Source organism: Cynoglossus semilaevis, chromosome 20, assembly GCF_000523025.1.
Source record: "Cynoglossus semilaevis isolate Cse_v1.0 chromosome 20, Cse_v1.0, whole genome shotgun sequence".
In the NCBI taxonomy this organism is placed as follows: Eukaryota; Metazoa; Chordata; class Actinopteri; order Pleuronectiformes; family Cynoglossidae; genus Cynoglossus; species Cynoglossus semilaevis.
The window spans coordinates 939,785-965,753 of record NC_024326.1 but is presented as its reverse complement, the minus strand read 5'-3'; the positions used below and the strand labels follow the sequence as shown (position 1 = coordinate 965,753).

At 39.9% G+C, this 25,969-nt stretch overlaps 4 protein-coding genes across 7 annotated transcripts in view; 2 read left to right on the top strand and 2 right to left on the bottom strand.

Moving 5' to 3' along the window:
- Window positions 1-4,695: 4,695 nt before the first annotated feature.
- Window positions 4,696-13,887, top strand: dmbx1a (diencephalon/mesencephalon homeobox 1a). Its single transcript, XM_008333658.3, has 5 exons — window positions 4,696-5,271; window positions 10,314-10,483; window positions 11,064-11,242; window positions 11,539-11,935; window positions 12,030-13,887. The coding sequence occupies exons 2-5, from the start codon at window positions 10,330-10,332 to the stop codon at window positions 12,464-12,466; spliced, it is 1,167 nt and encodes a 388-aa protein (XP_008331880.1). The 5' UTR covers window positions 4,696-5,271; window positions 10,314-10,329; the 3' UTR covers window positions 12,467-13,887.
- On the bottom strand, window positions 11,674-22,173 carry nsun4 (NOP2/Sun RNA methyltransferase 4). Of its 4 annotated transcripts, XR_523300.3 has the most exons (10): window positions 22,055-22,173; window positions 21,505-21,724; window positions 21,137-21,308; window positions 20,725-20,879; window positions 20,474-20,634; window positions 20,154-20,278; window positions 19,855-19,987; window positions 19,041-19,106; window positions 14,600-14,668; window positions 11,674-11,809 (listed from the first exon to the last, which is right to left on the bottom strand). XR_523300.3 is itself a non-coding variant. In XM_008333657.3 (8 exons), exons 1-8 carry the CDS (start codon window positions 22,145-22,147, stop codon window positions 19,101-19,103), a joined length of 1,065 nt encoding a protein of 354 aa, XP_008331879.1. In that variant the 5' UTR covers window positions 22,148-22,173; the 3' UTR covers window positions 17,988-19,100. The 4 variants fall into 4 exon arrangements, 2 of the variants coding, with proteins under 2 accessions (XP_008331879.1, XP_008331878.1); XR_523299.3 differs by lacking the exons at window positions 11,674-11,809; window positions 14,600-14,668 and adding an exon at window positions 17,988-18,916; XM_008333657.3 differs by lacking the exons at window positions 11,674-11,809; window positions 14,600-14,668 and having other exon boundaries at window positions 17,988-19,106.
- Window positions 22,174-22,317: 144 nt separating this feature from the next.
- LOC103395854 (cytochrome b-c1 complex subunit 6, mitochondrial-like) lies at window positions 22,318-23,861 on the top strand. The gene is made up of 4 exons (XM_008333659.2): window positions 22,318-22,472; window positions 22,733-22,828; window positions 23,210-23,371; window positions 23,491-23,861. The coding sequence occupies exons 1-4, from the start codon at window positions 22,425-22,427 to the stop codon at window positions 23,521-23,523; spliced, it is 339 nt and encodes a 112-aa protein (XP_008331881.1). The 5' UTR covers window positions 22,318-22,424; the 3' UTR covers window positions 23,524-23,861.
- Window positions 23,654-25,969, bottom strand: part of pif1 (PIF1 5'-to-3' DNA helicase homolog (S. cerevisiae)) — a 6,524-nt gene continuing 4,208 nt past the window's right edge. The window contains exons 11-13 of the mRNA XM_008333660.3: window positions 25,600-25,745; window positions 24,378-24,569; window positions 23,654-24,296 (exon numbers count right to left, since the gene is read on the bottom strand). Coding sequence (XP_008331882.1) covers window positions 24,255-24,296; window positions 24,378-24,569; window positions 25,600-25,745 — 380 coding nt within the window. The 3' untranslated portion in view covers window positions 23,654-24,254. The remainder of the gene's footprint in view (window positions 24,297-24,377; window positions 24,570-25,599; window positions 25,746-25,969) is intronic.

Here is a 25,969-nt window from a genome sequence, read left to right as displayed (position 1 = left end):
ATATTCTTCCTCACAACCAAAAGCAGAAAAGCAGACAAAGTACAAATAAATGGTCGACACCATGTCTAGCAGTCATAGCTTAGCTTAGAGCTTAAAGTCAAAAAGGAGGCGTATATCATAGGCAAAATGTTAGTGTCATTTCTAGCTAACCAACAGCTAACATTTGAACTACAGCTTTACTACTACGGACCTCCTGCATGGAGGTTCACACAGCAGCAGACACTTGAATCTGAGTCGGACTGAAAATAGAGTTTCCATCGACGCCGTCGTAAATGACCTAACTGCCTCGGTTAACGTTACATAGATTATATTTACAAAACAATACGTTGCACAGCTGGAATCAGCTCAAATCATTGTGTTGATATTTACCTATGACAGGGCAGGTGTCAGGTAGTCTCACCAGCTAATCCCCAGAGCAGAGACTTAAACTATGTGAGCCCTCAGTCTTTTAAAAACCCAGCTCAAGATTAGGGTCTGATTGGCCTCGCTGTAGCAGATAAAGTGGGATTTTCTGTGGTAAAGACAGATGTTTCAGAGGAAGTGAGGGGGATTTTGGCTCCGCTGAGGAGCATTAACTTTGTCATCGCCTCTCAAGATGTGGCCCCCTGCACCCGTTTCTGTAGTGGAAGTTGAGAAAAGCCGGTGCACATTCAGCGTCAATATTAACTGAGGGGCTGAGAGGAGAGACCACACCTGAGGCAAACAGAGATAATATCACTGGTCTTTGGCTCTACCTCTACCTCTTCACCGTTTGGTATCATTAGAATAAGTCTAACATCATTTACTTTATCATGAATGCATCTCAGTCTAATCTTCTACACTTTACAAAACAATTTGGAATTATTTTAGTGCCACATTGAACTAAATTTAAGAGGGAAAGAAAGTTCATTATATTAGAATAATTGATTTAGATCTGGTTTTGCACCAGTAGGAGTTAAACTAACTGCACAAAGAGTTCACATATTAAATGCAATGGCCTTAGTTCTATCATTTTAATCATTTAATTTTAATTAACCGACACTGATTAACAAAAAGACACATTGGACTTTTTGCTCTACGTGAATGTGTATTTATACATTAACAAGAGTGCGGTGCACATTCCAGATTTGATTAACTGAACTTAAAAATAATCACTGTTTGCAGCGCCGCTTCACTGTGGCTCACCGTGGTCTCACTGGTGCAGTGTTACAGTTAACACATTCAAAGTGAAAATCTTGTGTTACTCAGCTCTTGTTGGAAACTCTGACCCTGCCTCTATGATCTCTCCCCCTTTGGTATAGAGTGTGAGATTTTTTTTCCTGCTCCCGTTCACCCTCTCCTTTTCTTTCTTCCTTCTTCCTTCTCTTCCATTCTCTGCTACTCTCTCCAGTTTTCCTCTCTCTTTTTCAACACATAGGTGGATTAAAGCAAAGGGGCTTTTGTTTAGATAAAGCGAAGGATTAAGGAGAGATTTGCCCCCATAAAGTTGTGGGCTTGATGGGCCTTTTATCCCTGCATGTCCCTAAAGCTGTGTTGCCTCTGGATTAGGAATATACAATGGGGGCCCTTGTGCAGAGGGATCCGGGCCAGAGAGAGGAGAGAGGAGAAGGAATGGAGGAAAGAGGGAGAGGAGAGAGGCAAGGAGGGAGAAGAAGGAAGGAGAAAAAGAGACAGGAATGGACAGGGAGAGGTGATGGGGTGAATTATGCAGCATTTAGAATAAACTGACAGGTTAAAAACTTATAAAGGAGGGATTTGCTGAGGAGATTTTGAGATCCTGTCACTAATGAAAGGGATTTCGGAGGGATACGGAGATGTGCGCTGACAATACACTTAAAAAAACCCACGGAAGCTTTTAAAATTAATTTATCTAACCTATTAGAAAATATATAAATAACTTAATAAATTAATAAATACATCGGGAGTCGAGTCTTACTGTGAGAGCGTTGCTAATTACGTGTCTGAAAGGTTGCTCTTGGCAAATTGCTTTGTTATTCTTGTCAAAAAAGGGTCTCCAGCAAGAAGTCGATTTTAAACTACACATCAAAATGATTAATTGCTGTGGGATGAACAGATGCTGAAATACCCTTGAATAGAGCTGCGGAGGCTGAGGCTCACTGGGCTGCAGACCTAATGTATTCATGAAGTTGCGGAAACATCATTAGTAGTATTAATTAGCTATTGGAGAGCAGGAGTTCACCGGCTGGAAGGATGATGCCGTTGTTGTTATGTGTAAAAACACAAGGCAAAATAAGACAGGGAGATTCATTCACTGAGAATTAATTGACATACGAGTCCATTTTTGGAGAAGACCGAGACATTTGACCTTAAATCAATACAGAACAATTCAACAGCAACAGTTGCAGAACACCACTGTCAAGCTGCCAAAACATTATTTATTAAGTCACACCTGGTAAACTAAGTTTCGCAAGAAAAACCAGAAAACCTGTGTACATGAGCATCCACCGACGGCTTTGAGTTTCCAAGTAAAAATCTACACTCAGTTACGATGTGTAAATATTCAGTGGGTCTGTGGAAGGACTGCTGCTGAATGTGCATGATCTTCTACCTTTTCCTTGCACTCCATTAGAAAGCAGGCAGCGCACTGCTCTGTTAATGTGAGGCTACGATAGAGGCTGATGTTGGTGATATTTTACAGACACATGATTGTGCCATAAAGAAGGATATTTTTTATGGGATATTAAAAACTACAAACATATGATTCCTCTAAGATGACTTTCCCAAAAACATCTTCATTTTTATTTACCTAATTATTTATAATTACTACATTCAGTTTAATTAACCAGTGGACATGACCTATATAAGTTGTCTCTGTATTAATTTAAGGTTTTGCAGGTAATCATTTTATTAGTTAACAAATAGGATTAATCATTTTGAAAGTATTGATGTTAGTTTTAGTGCAGTTCTTTGACAATTCACTAACTTTTCTAAAGACTGGGTTTTTGTATAATATATTTATATTTGGAGGTGTTGGTCAGCTGGGGTCATTGTTTGGCCTGCCCACCGTGTAGTGAGCAGGACACTGGGGTAATAGGAGCTGCTTTTTGGCGTTTAAGCCCCTCAGATGTGCTGGACAGCTCTGGTCGCTCTAAGGAGCTTTAGGTGGAGAGGCGCTGAGAAGAAACTCTTTCTCGCTTTAATTGCTTTAGAGACGGTCCTCACAAAGAGACAGTGGGCAGATTTACGTCCCGTTAAAGTTCTTATTTCCATTGGTTCACAAGTTAATCCTCTTTCTGTTCTCAGACCTCGGGGAGAAAACGGAATGATTTAAGGGACCGTAGCCAAGCGATGCTAAGTTAATAATAATAATAATAATAATACTAATAATAATAATAATAATAAATATTCTACTCCCATTCATTTTTTTTGTAACGCATAATTCAAGAAAACAACGACGTTTACGCGCTTTATTTAAATATAATTAAATGTTTATGGAACGAACATTTGTTTAATTTTCCCAGCTTTTTAAAAACTTTTTTTATATCTTTACCTGTTTGATGTAACAAATGTACTATTTTTAATGCAGCATGTTTGATACGATGAACGATAAGAACTATATTTTGTGCAAAACAAAAGAAGAATAAATGTTAACATCCAAAAAAATTGCGTTCCGTTCAGGCAATTAAAGAAATAAAGTGTTAGAAATAACGGTCATTGCTTATATAGTATATTTTGCCGAAAGGAGAAAAAAAACCTCTCCCGCAAAATATGCAAGCTTTACATTAAAGGGCTACTTTGGACTGCCCTTAATTCCCCACCTAAACGGTTTTGCTCCGGGAGAAGAAATCTTCTCTAAAAACCCTTCAAGAAGAGAAGGGCATTATTGCCCTAATCCTCTTACCCGCAGTCATTTTAAGACAGGGTTTTTTTAGTGGCTGAGATGGCGTCTTGTCTTCCCTATCCCATCCCAAATCCTTCCTGGCCGGGAAAAGTCTAAAGGCAGCGCCCTGGCATCTATTAGTCATCTCTCTGTCTAAAGTCTCTCCTTCTCCTCCAGTGGCGTCGGAGGAGAAAAAAAAATCCGAAGAGCAAACACACTAAAGAGTCGTTATTTTTTCTTTACCGAAACCTGAAGAAAGGAGCTGGTTTCTTTGTCATGGTCATCTGCAAACACTGGGTCAGGACCCACAGATGGGTCATGGTGAGAATGTTTTTAAAGGGGCTGTGAATAAATGTGCCAAGAAAAAAACACTCTGGAATCTCTTTAAGCGCAAGTAATTTTAAGAAAATATAAATTAAACAATACAACACAGTTGAGCAGTGTCATATATAATAAAAGTTACTGAGCCTGAGTTGATGGAAAATTTTAATTTTTAACCTCAAAGCTCAAATGTAACATGAATAAGTCCCTATCTGTTTTGGGAACCAACATAAAATCATAATTATCATAAACATAAACATCAGTGACTAGAAAAGACCGTCAGTTCTGTGTCATTTCTATATTAATCTATGATTTATGTACAAACCAATTTCTGTTTTCCCAGAGCCTCAATGACTCAGTGTAGTTTCTAAATACAGAACATGTATCGAATTATATTATTAATAGATGTGACGTAACTTTAAGAGATTAGTTGAAATGCAGAAAAACCGTGTCTAATCCAACTTCAGTGGATATAAGATACGGACCTTCCTATTTATGGCTGCATGTCAGTAAAAAATATAAATATAATTCTGTCTGTCCCTGGGCCAGTTCAGGTTAGCTCTGTGAAAAACTCAGCTGCATATATTTATTTTTTGGGGTGTTTGTATATTGACAGTCAGTTAAATACGTGTGCCGAATGGCGTCTTCTTGTTTCCTGAGCACAAGAAGAAGAATTGTGTGCAGACACGGAGACAGTTATCAGACATAATGGGCTTAAATTGATCACATTTGGAAGAAAAAGTCTGCCAAGTCTGTGCAGCTTCAGAGACGGTCGTTTTCAACCGCAAATCCTTTGCTCTTAATTGACAGCGCGCACAGCCAATGAGAAGCCAGCATCAGCAGCAGCGGGCTGCTCTTTATAAAGATGCGGAGGCTGAGCAGCAGCAGATGGCGGTTTCTGTGAGGAGCAGGAGGAACGGAGGAGAAGAGAGCGAGAGACACAGGTGCAGCGAGAGAGAGGAGGCAACAGAGTGAAGAAGAAGAAGAAGTAAAAAGAGAAGAAGAAGAAGAAGACTGGAGGACTTTTAAAAACTACGAGTTCATTTCAAATTACAGAAACTACACTGATCCGCCAAAGGAGGATTCTCTGTTTGGAAGAAGTGGAAGAAAGAGCTGAGCCTCCACAAGAGGTAACAAACTGTTTTTTAACTGCAAGAGTTTAAATATAAGTCGAGGTTTGAATAAAAATATTTATTTTTTAGACGGTCTAAAATAGTGCAAAAAAACTAGTTTGCTTTGTTAGATGTTTAACAACATATCAACACGTGCGATTTATTCCATTTACTTAATTTATTAATTCTACTATAAGTACTACTCAAACGTATTTATTCCATTTACTTCATTTATTAATTCTACTATAAGTACTACTACTGCTGGACAACGTGTAATAATAATAATACGATTATTATTGATTGCTGAATCGATACAGCGTGTTTTAAAGAAACTCAATAGACAGAAACAAATTACAGTGTTGGAAATATGGAACGATTAATAGGATAAATAGAGAAAATTAGACTTTCACTAAAACTAAAAATGTATTTTTAAAAAGTCTGTGTTGTTGCCTATTAAAAACGCACGGAGGTGAAGACGGTTTATATAAAACGAATAAATCCAGCAATAAACAAACGTGGAGCCTGAGGCAGCATTTACGGTGACATTTAAAGCTGACATCACAGGTGACAGTCAAACACTCTCTCTTTTAACGGAGAGCCGTAAAACGAAACTATTAAAAGAAACATTATTTTCTGAATTGAAAAAATGAATGAATGTCTGAAAACTGGAAAAACTGACAGTGAAAATGTTGAACAAATTAATTGACGACATATTTTGAATTGTTTTACACGGAAAATTTTCACGAGGATGCCCATTTCAATGTTTGTTTTTCAGAATAAAATGTTATACATTTTTAAGCGAACCAGTTATTACCCAGGGTGTATTTTTTATACTACTATATCACTGCTAAAAGTGTACGATTACCACTAAGTTAGTAATTATTTAAATAGTAAAAAAAACCACGGGAGTCCCTTTAAAGTCTGCTCCACCTGAATAACAAATATCCCTGATAATAACATGTCACAGACATGTAAGAAAAAAATCAAAGATGCTCCTCCGTGGCCTCTGACAGGTCACACTTTAGTGACACAGCAAAGAGCAGATTGTCAGGTCGTGGCTCGTGGCCCCCGGGGGCCCTGCTGGCAAATAACATTTTTCCTCATTTAGTCGGATCAAAGAGTTGCACTGTACATGCCAATTTACATAATGACGGTTTGATAATCGAAGCATTGAGCGGGGCTGCTGCAGGAGGGCGCAGCGCCTGGAGCAGGTCGAGGCTTATGAATGACAATAACAGCGGTGACAGACTCACACTGATGAGCTATTGTGCTGAATTTGATATGGTGAGCGGGACACAGAGCATAGAAGCAGAAAGTGGAGTGCTAATCACGCGTGGGAGGGCAGACACTCGGTGGTACGAAGTCAAAGCCGAATGAACACAGAAATAAGTGGAATAAAAAAATGGGATTTCAGGTTGTTGGTGTTAAAAATATTATGGAAATCTGTTTTAAACGAAGTTAGACTTTAGACAGGTTTGTTTAAGAGATCAACTCATAAGCGGCAAAATATTTGTAATAAGACTCAACAAACTGACACTTAAGATATTTAACTAATATAAAATAATTATGTTTCTAACTAAAGACAATTTTCTCCTATGAACATCCCGATAAATCAACAAGAAACCGCACATCTTAACTTTGTAGCATCAATCTAGTTTAAATCTAAAGATACTTTTTGCATTTAAACATTTAAAGTATATTTAATGATGCTTAAACATCCAGAATATCTGTACAGTTGTATCAGAAATGAGATATTATTATCTGTTTTACTCAATACTTCAGCCACTCTATATTTTGTAATAAAGGTACAAAAACATTATTTTCAGTTAACATATTTTGTTTGTTTGTAAAATATTTTGTTTGTTTGTAAAAAAAAAATTAAAACGACACCTTTTGGACTGCTGTCCATACACATAAGGCCATATTAAGTCGCTAAGTGAACACTGATTTTGCAGACAAACAGGATTAATTAAAAAATAAATATTTTTTAAGGGCGGAAACTAAAAGAGTCATACTATTAATGCATCAAGATAAATCACTAGAATTGTATGCTGGTCAACTTCAACATATTGTCAGGTTGTTTATGTTTGACTCAGGTTCCAACTGCAGGACAGTGTGTTCAATCTATGGCTCTGTCGCCTCTTAATAATGCTCTATAATGTGATGACAAAACACCTTACCTGATTATTGAGCTTTTAGAATGTATTTGCTTACTCATCCAGATTTATGCTAATTCTTGCACGCTGATTACACCCACCCCAGCAGACAGAAGTCTAAGACAGTGCTATTCTGTCAGAGCCTGGGCCTCACAGTCCTCCTTAAAGAACTATTGCTGTACAAACATCTGACAGACAGTTCCAGAACAACAGTAACGTTTCATTATTGTGTTGTGTTAGTCTTTACTAGACACATATCCATCGACACCTCTTTTTTTTTTTTAGTGTGAATCAACATATGATGATGAAACTCCATAGAGTTGATTAACTAATATTCATGTCCTCGTGTCCCTGAACTTAATCCATAACACTCAACACACTCCTCACCTCATCTTCAGCAACATCTGTTAGATATTTGGCAACATCCAAAACAAGTGTTGACCTAACAATGGGCCCAGACCCAGTCTTTGAGAATACCTGATTTGCATATGGTCAAAGTTTTTTTTTGTATTGTGTTTTATTTATCAGACATCTACAACAATCCTACAGTACCACACGCACACTCACACGTGCGCCCCCCCCCCCCCCCCCCCCCCCCCCGTCCCCCATGCGTGCGCACACAAGGTAACTCCAAAGCCACAGCTAGCCACCCACTCCCACTGTACGTCCGTCCGTGTCAGCGGTGATGATAAATGGAGGGCCTCGCAGTCGAAACCTATTTGCACTTCCATTAGACGGGGAGCCAAATGGGGATCAACATGCATATTTTTACCCGCGGAGAAGCAATACATCTCAGCCAAAACGTTGCCCCGGGGCGATGGGATAAGAGGCCGCCAGAGAGGCAAGAGGGGAGGCGGGGGGACGGGGCAAGGGGGGACCCATTCAACTCAAATACTTGGGGGACTAAAGTAAATGTTTAGCGAAGCACCTTCTGTCCCGGCGAATTAAACCATTCCCCACTGCCCTCTGATCACATTCATCAGCCGCCGCAGCCACTTAATAGGCTGGGAATGGGCACTGCGGGCACGCACGCACACACACACACACGGTCTCAGACACACACACAGAGATACACACACACACTGCAATGCGCCTAGGAGAAGTAAAAATGAGAGAAAACTACATTTTAAAACAAGAAAAAGACTAACCCGGAGTTTTTCTGTTTTAGCAAAAAAAAAAAAATGTTTTCAACAGAAAACATCTCAATACAAATGCTGCAAAAATAGCATTAAAATTAATCAAAGTATTTATAACACTTTACAACCAACACACCCAAATAAAATATAATATATAAATATAATATAATACAGATAAAACATAGAAATATCATAAGGTTTCAGGTGTTAAATATTATAGTATATTAATATAGTATATTTTCCGTATATTTGAAAGAATACATATATACATATATGAGGCCGTGTATGAAAATGATCATCAGTACCGCTCAGTATAGCGACAGGATTGAATAAGAGTTTCCAAAATTAATTAAATAAGTGTTTATATATGAGGAAATGTATTGTCATTAAAAAAATCAGAATAACAGGATTTGTATAGTTTATATTATGTTAATAATAATATATTAAACATTTTTATGACGTACTTATATTTTAGTATGCGAGCATGTAAACGTGTTGCAATATTACTGAAATAAATTATAATTAAGTCATAAAAATACATTTTGCACGCTCAACGTCATTGTTTTTATTTCATGTTATTAAGAATGTTTTTTTTAAATTATTTTAAATGTATATAATTCGGTGAGCTAAAAAGAAGAATAATAAAACGGGGCAGTCTGACTAATCTAACTCATCTCCAAAACTCTGGTGAATACATTGTAAAATATTTTACTAACAGTCAGTTTTGCTCCATAAACAGGTGCCACACATACACATTTACATCTGTTCCCTCTGCTCCGTCTGTAAAAGTGTTTGGGCCTCAGAGACTTTTGCCTTCTCCCTGCTAATACATATCTAATCGTGTCCTCAAGCGCTTCGTCTGTACGGAAAAAAAAAAAAACTCGGCCTCGAAGAACTAAGATAAAAAATAGAATTTTGGAAACGGAAGTGCATCATTTGTAAAGACCATATTTCCCGGTTGCATCAACTTATCTTTTTTTAAACAAGCGAAATGTTTTTAAATATATTATGGCACTTATTATAATATTAATATCTCTCTCTACATGTGGTTCCAGTTGTTCCTACCTATAGCTGGGACAAATGATAATCTCCTTAAATATAATTCTCCATGACATCTGATCAGAGCCCTGATGTGTCAGGAGGAGGTTTTCAGCAGAGGATTTGATCTTCTGTGCGGATCAAACACTTGAATGCATTTACTGAACAAAAGCCTCCGTTCCGCTTCATTATGGTAATGAGCAGAAAAATGACTCCAATTAAAAGTCTTTTTGTATAATTAATGGGATGAACAAGGTGATAATTGGATGTTAATGGATAACAGTTATGTGAGCCTGAGCGCACATCGTGACCGATGGCCACGTTGAGATGTAGACGCTCTGAATCATGTATTTAACCAGGTTAGATCTCAGTGAGGTTGAAGTCTATTTGATAAGACATTAAGTTGAACGATGTCAAGACTGGGAAACACAGCGTTTTAATAAAAAACAACTAACAAAAAAAATAAATAAATCAAATAAAAAAAACTAACAAAAAAATAAATAAATCAAAAAGCAATCGCTCTTCCCCACCAGACGAGGCTCATTTGATCCCGGCGTCAATTCCAAACCTCGACTGATTTGTTTTTCATGACTCCTATTGGTCAGAGCCTTAGGGAGTGAGATGCAGTCTGTTACACTGCAAACAAAACAAAAAAAAGGCGACTCTCTGCCGGTCTGACTCTGCAGCTGTGAGCATCTCATCCATCCTCATCCTATTGTCTCCTCCGCAGGTATCGACCTCCCATCATGCAGCACTACGGGGTGAACGGTTACTCTCTGCACGCCATGAACTCCCTCAGCGCCATGTACAACCTGCATCAGCAGGCTGCTCAACAAGCGCAGCACGCTCCCGACTACCGGCCCTCCGTGCACGCGCTTACGTTGGCGGAAAGACTGGCTGGTAAGAAGAACACGCTCGCGCACATGTCCACACACAGACCAACACAGAATCCTCTGAACGACTGTATACTGTATTATATGGTGCAGTAAAACCATCAAACTAACCAAAAAAGTTCGATTCACACACAGAGTAATTGTCAAACAGGTTAATATCACATCAAAATAGAAGAGTATAATAGCAACACAGCGTTTAAATAATTTATCATTTAAATATCAATATGTTGTATCAATAAAATGTTTTTTAATCTTTAATTTCTTCGTCTTTAAAAAATATTCGTCTGTACAAGATGGAAATTTCTGGATAACTTGGTTCCTAAAAACCAAATCAGTGTGAAAAAAAAGTTTTTTGTTTGACTGTAAATTATTGACTGATCTGGCAACGCAACAAACCTGGTTCACTGAACCAATGTTTGAAGAGGAAAAAAAAATGGCCAATACACAATTATTAAGTAAATTATGAAATATTGTCAAAAACTACTCTTTTTATGACTTTGTTAACTGCTCACTATATATTAATAACTGTCAATCAACGTCCCCAAAAATTAAAGTTTTTTTTTCTTCCAACGGCTGCGCATTTTCAGACATCATCCTGGAGGCTCGTTACGGTTCTCAGCACCGCAAACAGCGGCGCAGCCGCACGGCCTTCACCGCGCAGCAGCTGGAGGCGCTGGAGAAGACCTTCCAGAAAACCCACTACCCAGACGTGGTTATGAGAGAACGGCTGGCCATGTGCACTAACCTGCCCGAGGCCAGAGTGCAGGTAGACACACGTCTAAAGAATAATATTGATTTAAAACGACTGGCTTTATGGTTTGACTGACGTATGTTTTAGATTTTTAAGGGAAGTGTTTACTGATGTTTTTAAATGGAAGTGACCGCCCTATTTTCTGTAGTGTTTTCCTTGGTTTTCACCTCCTAACACTAACAAGAGATATGGCTGCATCTTGTACACAATCTACAGTCAACTATAACATTGTGGGGAACCCTAACAAAAGTTTGCCACATATGGTCATACTCATAGGCTGAATTCCACTTACCTGTTCCCACTGTCCTTAGGTCTGGTTCAAGAACCGCAGGGCCAAGTTCCGCAAGAAGCAGCGTAGCCTTCAGAAGGAGCAGCTCCAGAAACAGAAGGAGGCGTCGGGGGAAGGAGGAAATGACAAAGAAGATGCAGCTCCGTCCACGACCGTCCTTCCTGACACCCAGCTGCCTCCGTCATCCTCTTCCTCGTCCTCATCCTCTCTGGAGACAGACGGCCCGTTGGCCTGTCCCGCGCCGCTGGAAGTTGAGCTGAACGTCACTTCTGCAGAACATTCAGGCAGCGAGTCTGCAACAGAGGATAATGGCACAGATAAGGAGGAGGAGAGCAAGTCTCAAAGAGAGGACATAAAGTGTGAGAGAGCGGTGACTCCTGGGGACGTCTCCCCGTGCAAAGGACTCAGTCCTAAACCAGGTGAGGACCCGAGATGAATTATTCTGACAATAAACTTGAATTCAGATTTAAAAGCATGTAACACTGGACTAAATGGTCTCTTCTCTCTGCCCAGACTCTCCTCTGGTCTCTCCATCTGTGACCCCCTCATCCAGCAGTGGCCTGCCCAGCAGCGGACCTCTCCCTCAGGGTCACTCTTACTCCTCATCTCCTCTCAGCCTGTTTCGTCTGCAGGAGCAGTTCCGTCAGCACATGGCCGCCACCAACAACCTGGTGCATTACCCCACATTTGACCTCGCTGCCCCGCCTTCGCTTCCCTACCTAGGAATGAATGTCAACATGCCTCCAGCTCCTCTGGGGTCTCTTCCCTGTCAGTCCTACTACCAGTCCCTGTCCCATCATGCCCAGCAGGTGTGGAACAGCCCACTGCTGCAGGCGTCAGCTGCCGGCGGCCTCGCCGGCCACAACAGCAAGACGACCAGCATTGAGAACTTGCGTCTGAGAGCCAAGCAGCACGCCGCCTCCCTGGGACTGGACACAATGTCTAACTGAGCAAACAAGAGAAATATCTGAAGGATGTCCTGCTTTGTGTCTACCCGACTGTGATAGATATTCAGGAGCTGTACACTGATGCTCTATGTGAGAAGACCGAGGAAGCAGAGGTGTCCTAGAATAACCCATGCCATCACAGACTGGAATAAATCAAATAACTTAATACATTCACTTACAAAACTCATCACACTCCTAAGACCTTAGGTCAAAGTTAGTCATCGTTGCTATAAAAAGATTCAACAGATCAAGTCAGTGTCTTCAAAACAAAAGTATGTGATGATTTTCAACGGGCATGTAAAGTTCAACCTCCTTCTCACCTGGATCGATAAGAAGAATAGAAAAAAAAAAGTTTGACTTCTGATAATGTGAAAAGCTGACGATGAATGCACTCAGTACAAAAGACAATGCAAACAATGTTTACAAGACAAATGTGAATATTTGTGGCACTTTGGGCGGAACTAGGCAAAGAAAAACAGAAGGCATCACTCTTACAACAGAGAGGGAGGGAGGGAGAGAGAGAGACCATCGACATTTCAATTAGTGAAAGACATTTATGTACATAGCATGTACTACACAACGGCACATAAATAAAAATAAACTGCAGCCATGTTTCCCTCAACAGCATAATTAAACGTGACTAATTTGCCAGTTTAATGGCCAGTAATAATGCCACTTTGTACAGAGGCTGGCTTCATAATGAGAAAATGATTTCAGTGAATAAATTCTCAAAGCTTTTAATTACATTTTGCCCTGGGCTGAGGGAGCGGTGGCAGATGCAGTTATAAGCATGCATACCATTTAATGCTTCCCATATAAACCCGCCAATTGGAAATACATTTAACCTGAGTAAAATTCAATTAATATCAATGGAAAAAATATTTTAAAAATACATCAAATTTGTCTGTTTTTCTTTTTAATTCTTGCCTTAACATATTTTTAAGGAAACACGCAGAATTTCACTGAAAAGTCAGGTCGACTGTTAGCACTTGGTGAGGAGATTCACAAGGGTCTCTAATGTTTTCTGACAAGTAAAGTCTTCGTATGAAAAAGGCACATTATTTTATTATGTAAAATAACAAAAAACTTTATCTATAAATGTTACTTGTAGGGTGATTGTAAAGTCCCTATTACGTTGTACAGCCGGTAACGTTCACAGACCAAACTCATGTAGCTGTCAGATTGTAAGATTGTATCTGCACAAGTCCCTGACCCTGCAGAGCCCTGCTCCCTTTTGTCCTCTTTTGGTCGTCTGTGTAACTGTCCTGAGTTCAATCTATATTTTTTATCTTCCAAGTTTCTTCTCTGGAACTGATGGAGACAGAGGCAGTGAAATGGAACCGGCTGCACATTGTCACTGTTTGTGGTCTGCAATCGAGCCAGACAAGAAAAACCTGACGTCTAAAAAATAAAAAAATAAAAAAGGCCCGGTCCTTTGTGTTCCGCTGCCCTGACTTTATTTAAGTTGTTGCTCTTATTCTAATGCTGTGGCCCCGTCTGTCTCTGTTTAACTGTATGGTCCAGTGGTAGATAGCTGTGTTAATAATGGAGAGTGTGATCGGACCATCAGCAGTGTTGTTTCCTTTACTCCTCCCTGACGATGTAGCCCTGACCCAGTGTTGATGTAAAATATCCATGAAATAAAAACCTTGCTTGAAGATATTTATTAGGAAAACGTTTCTGTCTTTGTTTTACACTTTGTTCATCACTTAGTCTGATTTCAGTAAAAATCTACCAAAACACTTTATCACCATGCCTGGTCAATCGTCAGCTGCAGGTAAATGTTCTGCTTTTTGACTTGGCAGTGTTGGCATCATTCACCAGACGATGTTTATATTCCTGACCACTATATGGTTGCATCTATAATTATAGTTGTTCCCCAACGGACCATGATAATAAGATTAATAAAAATCTGATTTACAAGGAAGATAGACATTTGTTCTTGATAACAAAGTTGGTGACGCCTACTGGAGGTGCAAGGATTGGACGATCTCTAGCTGTCAATCACATATTGTCACCTCAGGCGTCCATATCTGTCACTATTTGTTCTTTATCTATTATCTTCCTGTATGTAAAAGGAAAATAAATACATACAATAAAAACTGTTTACTGCAATAATAAATCAAGAAGTCTTACATGGCTTCACCCGTGGAGCAGCTGCAGTCTCCTGTAGGTCTAGCCATGGCTTTGTCACATTTTCATATCCTGGAAAGGACAAAGAATAACAGGAAAAAAATGTGATCAAAATAGAGGACGAAATTCAAATTATGCAGAAATACTAAACCAATCTTTATCCTCTGTAATGTAACAGAGGAACAAGACAACTATAGGGAGAGGAGAGCAGCAACAACAGTGGTGAGAAGGTCAGGTTAATACAAACAATTACAAAAAAAAATCCAAATGGAACGTAATGTTTCCAAGAGCAGGAGTCACAGGAAAAGAACAATGTTAGTGAAAAATAAAGTGAGGCGTGGAGACGTAAGCCATCCCCTATGAATAAGCAGGCCATTATCCTGAAGAATGACGGCCTGGGGCTGTGATTATTCTGCTATTATATCTTCAGCAGCATGGATTGTCAAAACACACACACACACACCCCCCACCCGACCCTGCTCCCCCTCACACAAACATGTGGGCCAGTCGGGCATCTCTCCCATGCACCCTCCAAAATCTGCCCTTGTTCCTCCTGCTATAAACTTAGCAGGGATTGTCCTGTCAGCCCGACACTGCTCTGCTGTTAATTGAACTGCTCTTTAACTTACCCCCCCCCCCGTCCCCCACAGTGGGTGTAAATAACAGGCTGCCATGTTTACAACGGTTATGAATGACCACATCCTCAAAACTGGATAAAGGGGGATAATGATGTGAGGAGATTAGCAGCGTTAATGTGGGTGTAACACCTCACCCTAACCTTGTTGTGTTTTATTACACCACCTATGTGTGTGTGTGTGTGTCCTCAGCCAAGGGCATCCGATTGTGTGACTGATAAGATTGTGGTGTGGATATGCAGCTGCGATGAATGTCCTTGTTATCCAGGGGAGGAATCTGTCCAGCTACACACCAGGATTTCCTCCCATGGGGCTTTGCACCAGAAAGCACAACACAATATTCTTGTTCCAAATGTTTCCTCTTTACTCAACAGCCACACACACACACACATAGACACACACCCCGGGGGTTGAACAGGGATTGGTATATTGTAGTGCTGCAGGGTCAAGTGTGTGGAGCCCTTGGTGCTGGATCAGGTGCTTCCATCTCTAACACTCAGGGCTGTATTTCCACTAATGCCATAACCACCTATTTATAGACGCAGCACATCTCCATCTACTTTGCTTTAAGCAAGTGATGACATGTACTGTATACATCTGTGTGTGTGTGTGTAAATGTGTACGCCAGAACAAATGCGAATGCTCAGACAGACACTTAAATTCAGGGTTATGTTTACCTGACAATGTAAGTAACTAAATAAATTAGGTCATATTACCACTGAAGCTTCAAATCAGAAACTAAAAAAAATTCAGTTACTTACAGAAGATACCACATAAATAAAAATCAACTTCTATCCACAGGGTTTGGAAAGAGTTGTCCAAGTGGGATAAACACTCCAGTGAATATCTGTTCTCCTAGTATCAGTAGATACTAGGGATGGCTTGACATGGGTCAGTCCTGCCCTGCCATCAACAACAAACGTTTCCCCCTACATTATGGCTCCCAAGCATAAGTCCGGCTCTTCTAATGTTTTAATGTCCTGGGTGAACAATATGTGGCTTTAGACTTAAGGCGGAAATCAGGTTACATTTGCACTATAGGAACGGAAGTAATGACTACATTTCTTTTTTTTTAAACAAAACAAAACATTACATGGCCTATACATTTTTTTGTATATCTAAGTATCCTGACTGTGATCGCCTATACGTTTTTTGTATATCTAAGTATCCTGACTGAAACACAGCGTTTTAAAACACAGCCTTCAAAAATAAAGGTATTTCAAAACATTGAATACACACACACACACACTCATAGAGTGTACTATTCAATCAGTGCCTTTCCTCCCTCCTCTCCATGGTTCTCCTAAAGGTTTTAACCACGGACAGAATGAAAAGTGCCAGCGTTAGAAACCCTGGCCTATTCAGGAGGTGACAGGGTCTGCCAGAATATGATCCTAATCCTGTTTCCAGCATTCTTTTAGCCCACTGGCATTGCCATTTCACTGCATATTCTGTGAGCTGTCAGGCCCAGGGAAATCCCTCTAATAGTGCATTGCCCAGATACACATCAAAGCCCTCCTGGAAACCACCAGCAGGAACTTAGCAGAGAGGGAAACACAAGTATAATCGGGCTCACAGCTGCAGCGAAAAGGGAGTGGAAAAAAGGCTTTACACTGCACTAAAATGTCTTTTACATGAGGCCTGAAGGCGTCTTGACACGGCAACAATACTCTTCCATCACAATGAAAGTTTTTTCTACCGGCTTTTAATTGGTCGCGTTCACCACCGAACAGAGGAAAAATAGATAACAGCAACAGCCTGAGAAGGTAAACCAACGAAAGAATTGACAACAAGAGGCAAAACAACAGGTGTCTAAACTGCACATCCTGGGCCACCCTCCTTTAGTTCCACTTCATCTTGCATTTTCTTCTTGTCCTTTTCTTTCTTTAACACTCTGACTGCCACCTCGCCCCTCCCTGCTTAATCTCCTTAGAGAGAAGAAAACCCCCCATTCTCTGTCTTCTTAATCTGTCTGCAGCCTAAACCTATGCTTGCATTTCCAATGCAGGCCTCACGTAACGGGAGTGCTCTCAGCAACTGCACGCAGTATCGAGTCTGTCGGTGAAAGCTTAGCTCGCACACTGACAACACAGGAACCTGTTGTAAGTTTTGGAGTGAAATAGCCCTAGTTGTACTGAGCACTTTATTTAGAAAGTGTGAAAATCATTTGACTAAATATTAAAGAAGCCTCATTTTAACTTTTGTGAAAGAAATCTAACATGTTTAGTTCAGTGTTTAAACCTCACATTCAGCCCTCCACCACCACCAACCCTGAAGTCTAGTTTATTTCCAGATGCATGTATTTGAGGCTGAGGCTTTATTTTGGCTGAGGTTGGTTTTGTTTCCTACAATAAGATTGCTATGGTCTAGATCATAATGTAAAATGACCCCATTCTACATAAAATGTAAACAAGGTAAATAAATAATTTGAAATTAGTATTATCTCTTAACTCCATTTCATATGTATGACCTTCATAAGACGGACTAGGGTTGGCCCCCACACCAGACTTTGGATGGACCTCTGCAAGAAAATGAAACTGCTGAAATTCTCTCGTCCTCTCATCCACGCTGGTCTGATCTTCATCTCAGAAATACATGAGGAACAGTAACATGTATTTTAGACAAACAAATTACATATATATATATATATATATATATATATATATATATATTTATCAAACTGCAGACTTATCAAACTGCAGACGACTTTACCTTGAGCAGTGTGTTGAAATGAAGACGTTTATGGATGAGTCATATTTGGTGGAAAACCCTTGAGTTAAGTTGCTTTCACCATGTGCTGCCATTTAATGACCTGCTGCAGGAGTTCATTACTGCAGGGACTGAGGCTCATATATATTCAGTACAGTACCGTGTGTCATACGAGGAGAAGATGTACGACGGTAATGGCGTCTTGCGTCTTTATTGACAGAAATGCAACATTTGTATTTGAGAGCATGGCCGAATCACCGTGGTGTCGTCAAATCCATAATAGTCATCTTTCTAATGCACTGCACATGTTCCCCTAACAATGGCTTACACAGAAGGATACACACTCAGAGCGCTTCATTGGTTAATTCAATAATAAAGCGGAGAGCAGAGCAGTGGAGTCTATAGACAGACGGAAGAGAGCGAGTAAGTCATCTCAACTGTCTGTTGTCTCCTGAGTGTTAAAACATGTAAATTTATGGAAGGGCCCATAGGAAACACATATTTACAATACGTTTAGGTAATCACAAGATGTGCAAGGAGCCATTCAGGACCCTGGAGACGAAAGCAGTCAATACAAAAATAGTTTTTATGTGTCATTAATTCCCTCTGCATTCCCTGATACATCCCCCTTTTACCACAGTAATACAGTAATCACTCACAATCGCACAGAAAATTATCTGCACTCATCTGTGGAATAAAAAAGCGCAGGGGCAAAACGGGGCGACACATCCTATTTTAGCTCTTTGCTGCCTCTTTAATGTTCATCTGGGAGCCGCATGGCTGCAGTCCATTCCTGCACAGGGATGGGAGTCGGGCTCCTGCACTTGGAGCTGCTTAATGACAGCAAGACGTGGATGGTGGACTCATTAGAGAGAGAGAGACACACACACACACACACCTTTTTTACCATACATTGCCTGGGCAGGACAACATAAAGGGTCATCGGCGGTGTGATGGAGAAAAAGGCACCTCTGCGCTGCTCACATTAAGGTTGTGATAAGAGGACACATTACACTTTTAGGTGATGCCAATGCAAACAGACTCAATCCAGCTATAATAATGAAACTTGCACAGATTCAAATGGTCAAATAAGTCATTACCTGCCTGTTCATTATGCTCTCCTTCCACACAGCCACTAACTGCATTATTAGACAAGTGCATCAAATCTGAAAAAACAACCATGGAAAGATATTCAGACCTATTTTCACTGGAGTTAAAAAACAAACACACACACACACATATAACTCTGAGAGAAATGTGTGTTTCTATAATGTGATTCAGCACCCTGGAAAATGAATCTTCATGTAGAACACACACAAGAGGTGGGACAGTGTATCTGGAGAAGACGTGGGTATACAACACGCATTTTATCTTTACTCTGTTGCCACCTAGCGGCCAAAAAGTAAATCTGCACGCAAATACATGGATGGCTCAAGTATCATAATTTGTACTGCATATTGGTGTTTCCGAAATTGCCCACAGCTCTGAAGTTGGAAGCTGTCCCGCAGGTCAGTTTAATTAAAATCAATTACTGAAGTAAAGTCATTATTAACTATATTTGTCCAAAGTCTTGAAACTCTCCACTTTATGTCAGCCTCTTGAGTTTGCACATGTAGATCGGTCCAAAGTTTGAAGCCAAATGTGGGATAACCATTTCGCCCACGGAGAGGTCGGAAGCAAAGTGAAAAGTTTTTCTAAACATGTGGGTGAGGGGCTTCAGATTGACAACCTAGAGGTAAATGCCAGAAAAAAAGTGTTCATGAAAATACCCAGAGGTGTTAACATATCTGTCTCTGCAACCAAACACTGGTTTGACTTTGTATTTGTACACTTTAAATATCTATAATAGACATTACTATATTATTACTATAATATCTATAATAACAATGCAGATGATAACTGTGTCCAACTGACCTCAACTTTGATGGCATGGTTTTCTTGGGCTAAATGGACAGCTTGCTCCACAACACGCAGGTTCTGGGTGTTAGAAAGCGTGCAGGTGGAGTACACGATCTGCCCACCTGGACATGCTGCTACAATTCCAGCTCTTTGTGCCAGGGACAGAAAAGTAGAGTCAAGGTTAGGATTGACACAAATTGTATTATGTATATAAATGTCACACATGTATGGACACGTATTTTCAAGGGCAAAAAAGAATCTTGATCAGGGTCCAGGACCCAAGCTCATATTGGAAACACAGTCTTGGTACTTACAGCAACAGGGCCACCTGCAGCTGTGGCAGCGTCTGTCTCTCTTTGGTTCTGCTTCTATTAAATATATTGTTGTCATCCTCTGTTACTGAGTGTCTGTCTGTTGTGCAGGGAACATCAACAAGGACCTAAAGCCAAAAATGAAGGAGGTCAAAAAAATCCATCAACATCTCACCTATTAATTTTTTTAGGTTAGAAAATTATTTAAAATACCACGATAAAGTGAAACTATACGAGATTAGAATTAAAAAAACAAAAAAACAGAGGAAGCGAAAGGAGAGCCGTGATATAGAGAGGGACCACTGTATACACCTGAGACTTACTCTGTCAAAAGTGTTCCTTTCAACGTCCCCCCAATAGGTGCCATCAAGGGAAGTGATTCGCAGGTGTTCTTCAGAACGAAGCTCCTTAGGAATGTAGCTTTGAAGGACTTTTCTGAGTCGCGCTGTCCGAGTTCTCGAAGAGTCGTTGGCACACAAAAACCCTTTTCCAAATTCACAAATGTTAGGGAAATTATCAAAATGTTTTTAACAGAAGACATATGTTTACATGAAGTAAAGTCCAGTCCACTTACTGATGGCGTTGGTTTGAAGTAGAGCCATGGTCTTTCCTCCAGGGGCTGCACACAGGTCGAGCACAGTGTGACCTTCTTCAATGTTCAGTGCAAGACAAGGCAGCACAGAGGCTGCATCCAGCAAGTAATATGGCAATAATCCCTCCATGTCTGGTCTAGAAATAAAATGACCAGCCACATATGTTGATATACAATATATACAATATATGGTATATTTATATATAAACAAACGTATACATATACTGTATACAAACACATGTATATACTGTACATAGTGAAGTGAAAGTTAATAGTTGTCATTGATGCACAACACCCGACACAATGAAATTCGTCCTCTGATTTTGACCCATCACCATGGTGAGCTGGGGGCTTTTAATAATCAGTTGTGTATTTTATAGTTTGATAAGCTCACCTGGCAGGCTTAAATCTTGTGATATCCCCTCTGGGAAACACCATACACCTGATGTTGGGACTCAGTTTCAAGGGAGATGGCGGTGGATCGTCAACATCAGAACTCTGCGTGGGACCATCATTTAAGTGGTTGTTTACATCACTTGCAGATTCTGGTTTATAGCTTGGCTGAGCTGGATAGGAGAAAATAATGTATGGTAGTTTGCATCTTAAAATACAGTGTTTTCTACCACTTACATTGATGTACAGAATCTGAACTAAATAATGAAATAGCATTGCCATCCACGTGTCCTAGATAAAATCATGTTCTGAAAAATAAATAAAAAACAGAATAGAGATGCACTTTTATCCTTACAAAGGCATATTTACCCTCTGTATCTGCGTCGTCAATAAAGTCTCTACATCCCATCGCCTGTAAGTCGTCTTGAACAGCATCATGACAGAAATTATTAACCAGGGCTCCGTATTTTCTCTCTGAGAGCAAGGCAACACGGATCGATGGCCACAGCTCCCCCATCTGGCCACCGTAGGTTGCGTCAAAGTGTCCCAAAGCCAGTTGCGTGGGAGGATATTTAGGACGGGTAGCAGCCTGTTGAAAATAATTTGTCATTTAACAACATTGGTGTGACACTGGGGTTTTTTTCCCTATTCCAAATGCGCTCCGTGTGTGTAATTAAAAGCTTTACATCTCTAGGCTTTTATACAAAATTACTACATTTTGTTGAATGAAAGATTTTCTTTTACTTGTGTATGGCTATATGGCAATATTAAATATGCAGAACCAGCTCTTATATACACTATAAGTTTTACCAAATTGCATGAATACTGTACGGTATCGCTGTACTTTACAGCGAGTGGCGTGAATATTAAATGCTAACATTTATAATTGTTATATATAAAACAATAATATACAACATACCCATTTTGCTTTTACTCTGTTTCTTTTCGGAATCACATTTCTTAAGTCTTTCATTTGCCTCAGTAAAAGTCTTGTGTTCATAAGCAGCGCCATCTTTCTTGTGCAACTGCTTTTGGGCTCCGACGTCACTCAGACAACTAACATGGAAGTTCCTCTTGGAAGAATTGTAATAGGGCGGGACTTATAAACTAAGCTGCGAATTCGTTAAACGTTACGTCAATCACATATTACGACCAATAGGAAACGCTATCCTGTGATCGTTCCTGTAGTTTCCTGTGTGTCGGCCTTTAGGTCCTCCTCAAGCAGTAGTGCAATTGTTCGGCGTGACCTCCTGTCCTCTGTGTATTTGTAAAGTTTCATAAATTTAATCATGGTCTTCGAGAGGAAAATGATCACTAACGGCGACCCCGACGACGAGGTAGAACAGAAAAACATTATTTTTTTAAGTTGCTTTTTCTCTTTGCTTTTTTTGACTAAGTTACTCACAGCACGATAGATATAGCTGAAGTTTACGCCTGACTCTGCTGCAAGTTTAATAATTTTATTTATTAATCTTAACAGTTAATTTGAAAAAAAATGCAACTAACTTAGAATAAAACAATGTTATCGTAAAACTGCTAAAAGTTTTGCACCATTTTTTTAAGAATGAAATTTGTATATTTCAAACTGCCTAAATAGGAAGAAGATGCTCCAGAAGAGGAGGTAGAAGAAAAAGAAGAAGAGGAGAAGGAGGAGGAGGAAGAAGAAGAAGAAGAGGAGGAAGAAGATTTAGTGGTAAGTTTCTTTGCTGCTCATAGGTTATGGAATGTTTTTTAGAACTCCAAGTTTATCATCATATCTTCTTTTAAAGTCTGTTTTTCCCCCATTCCAAACATTGACTTTAGGGATACATCATTTGTTGCAACTTCAGGTTTTTTCCTAGTGTGTATAGTGGTGACAGTCAGTTTCTAAATTGCTGTGGAGGTTGGCACAGGTTTGCGTTTGCCTAACCAGCTGTATCCGGGCCCCCAGAACATAGTTTGCCTGCATGTCTAGCATGTCTGCTATATAGTATTGTTTTCATAACAACATTACAGTACAAAATCGAATACCTTCCCCCCTTATACTGTTTTTTTCTGATAATCTGTGTCATGTATCCTCTGTTGATTTTGTCAGGATCCGATAGAAGCGATACGAGCTAAGTGTGAGGAGACTGAACACTGTGTCCACTACAAGCAGCGTCTGGAGATCTGTGAAGCACGGGTCAGCTCCAAGTCCCACACTGAGGAGGACTGTACAGAGGAGCTTTTTGACTTTCTGCATGCACGGGACCATTGTGTAAGTTTAACATACAGAAATATTTTTTTCTTTTTTAACTTTGTCATACTTATGTTTACAACACAATATTGGCCTAATGCATCACCAACAATGACAACTGTTTTCTTTTTTCACCGTAGGTGTCGCACAAGCTCTTCCATCATATGAAATGATCCATTAGACCAATTTCCAGTAATTGCAGCTGCCCATTTTATGCAACCGCTGTGGTGTGGGATTTTCTTGAATGGCTCCAACTTACTCTTTGTAATAACTGTTTTCCAATGGTTATGAAATACCTTTTTAAACAACACAGATGTACAGTATGTACAGGACTCAGACTATAGGCTGTGATTCAATGCTTGTGATGATAGGTGTTGAAAGAAGAGCTTAAGCTTTGTTGTCTCTTTGTTAGAACATATCCATTTTTCTACTTCCATATGGAAAAAAAAACAATCTCAGGTTTGGTCAGATCACAGTTATTTCATAAATAAAGGTTTTTGTTGTGAAACTCTCAAGTTGCACTTTGGTTCATGATATGTTTGTTTCCCTTCATGTGAATTTAAATTCATACCTCTAATATTTTGCCATAAACAATATTATAATGAATATGATTAAATAGTCCCACAATATGAACAAATTAAACATAATTAAAACTTTATTTGAATTCAAGATTCCAAACATAAATAAAAAATGTAAAAAAAATAAGGTGCTGAAGTATCTTGTCGTTGAACACATGGTGGCAGTGTGGCTTCAAATACTCCCAAAAAATACCAGGTAGTAGATGGCGAATGCCTTCAGAGTAGACATTTAAAAACGTGTTCAACATTCGAGGGAGGAAAAAAAAAAAAAAGATGTGCACACAGTGCACAACATGACAGCAGTTGAGGAGACGACATCCTTCTCATCAAGAGTTTTCCTTGTCGCACATAAAATCATCCATGGAAGCCTGTGGATGATGGTCAGAAGAAAATAAACATTAATCGGACATATAATCGGTCATGTAATTAGACCACAGTACGGTACTGACCTGCATGAGGAGCCTCTCCTTTCTCAGTTTTTTGTAGAAGAGCAAAACATCTGGATCTGCCCGCACTACACGCTGGTTGAAGTCCATGACCCTCAGACCCTCCAGGTTTCGAGCTCTGGACAAAGCCACGTAGGCCTGACCACACTCAAACACCCGTGCCAGAGAGATCTCCACACAGTCCAGAGTCATTCCCTGAAACAGAACAACAGGAGACGTGTTGTGAGGATGACAGCAGCAAAAGGCTGTGAGGGAATTAATGAATGAATTAATGATCAAATAATGATGAGAGAGAAAACTGCATTAGCATAAGCTAAAAATAATGATATAAAATTGACGATGACACAAAGACATTTGAAGTGTTCCACAAACGATGACGTGAAAATTCTCTGAAAAAGAAAATTAAAATAAAACAAGGAAAGGATGACGAACCACAAAGAAATGACAAAACCATGTTTGAATACCCACCCGCACTTAGCACCTGCATCTCATTAGCAGCAAGCAATTCCAAAAAAAAGTTTTAATGTTCCGATCCACACAGACATTAACGCTCCTCCACATTCATCTTCTCCACTGCATTATTTATGACCTTCTCATTCAGAGGGGATGCTGGGAGATTCCTCTTTAATAACCTTTCCTGTGTTAAGTAAATGGTAGTGACATGACACCTGTGACCAATGAACTCAATTACTATGAGGGATCATTTGTAAAGAACATATACATTAAAGCCATTTTATTTATTCATATATATATGTGTATATATAATTCTGGATATGTCTCCTGCAAACAAGCTAAATTATCCATTGATACATTCCTCTGACTATCCATCTGTAGTCACACAGACATTCTGCCCTTAGGACAAAAACAAAATTACAGACGAATAATTCTTGGGATTTCTTTGGATGAAAGGACTTATTGAAACAAGAACTGCATTACATTTGTTTCTCTCCTGAGGATTTTAACGTCATGGCTGGAGAGAGAGCGAGAGAGACAGACCAGACTAATTGACCTTGAGTCAGAAGATGACTCAGAAAGACAGACGGACAAATGTATTGTTCTGCAAGGTATTATGGCAAAGCATTACAAAAGACAACATTAGTCTGAGGGAGAAAGTTTTTAGCGATGATATTTATCATATATTCAAAAGGAAACTGGATAAACTTGACCGTGAGGTCATCTGGCTGAGGTCCACACGGCTGCCTCTGCTGGGACACACTGGACTCACCTGGCTCTTGTGGATGGAGATGGCCCAGGCCAGTTTGAGCGGCAGCTGCTGTCGACTCAGGTGGATCCCACCGGAGGACTTGAACACCCAACGCTCCAGCTTCACCACTTCTGTGACGCCACACATAAAACGCACACGTGGGAGTCCTGGTGAAAACATAGAGGAAAATGACTCATCATTGTGTTGAAAACAGATCTGCTGTAACAGGCGCCAAGAATATGGTTCCTCTGAGAATGGGACCCAGGACTTCCTGCTCTCTGTTTCTGAGGCAGACGTACTAACCGCAGCACTATGGAACCATCAAGTTAGGAGGATATGTGCCCATGTTATATACCCCAGTGAATTATTCAACAGATAAACTTGACAATGT

What these genes read in the sequence shown, in the direction of transcription:
- dmbx1a (XM_008333658.3), top strand. Translation starts at nt 10,330, where the DNA reads ATGCAGCACTACGGGGTGAACGGTTACTCTCTGCACGCCATGAACTCC. An exon ending in GTTGGCGGAAAGACTGGCTG is followed by an intron (nt 10,484 to 11,063) that starts GTAAGAAGAACA and finishes GCGCATTTTCAG; the next exon opens with ACATCATCCTGGAGGCTCGT. An exon ending in AGGACTCAGTCCTAAACCAG is followed by an intron (nt 11,936 to 12,029) that starts GTGAGGACCCGA and finishes CTCTCTGCCCAG; the next exon opens with ACTCTCCTCTGGTCTCTCCA.
- nsun4 (XM_008333656.2), bottom strand. Translation starts at nt 22,147, where the DNA reads ATGGCGCTGCTTATGAACACAAGACTTTTACTGAGGCAAATGAAAGAC. An exon ending in TGACGACGCAGATACAGAGG is followed by an intron (nt 21,309 to 21,504) that starts GTAAATATGCCT and finishes TCTCCTATCCAG; the next exon opens with CTCAGCCAAGCTATAAACCA. An exon ending in AAAGGAACACTTTTGACAGA is followed by an intron (nt 20,279 to 20,473) that starts GTAAGTCTCAGG and finishes TTTTGGCTTTAG; the next exon opens with GTCCTTGTTGATGTTCCCTG.
- LOC103395854 (XM_008333659.2), top strand. Translation starts at nt 22,425, where the DNA reads ATGGTCTTCGAGAGGAAAATGATCACTAACGGCGACCCCGACGACGAG. An exon ending in ACGGCGACCCCGACGACGAG is followed by an intron (nt 22,473 to 22,732) that starts GTAGAACAGAAA and finishes CTGCCTAAATAG; the next exon opens with GAAGAAGATGCTCCAGAAGA. An exon ending in TGCATGCACGGGACCATTGT is followed by an intron (nt 23,372 to 23,490) that starts GTAAGTTTAACA and finishes TTTTCACCGTAG; the next exon opens with GTGTCGCACAAGCTCTTCCA.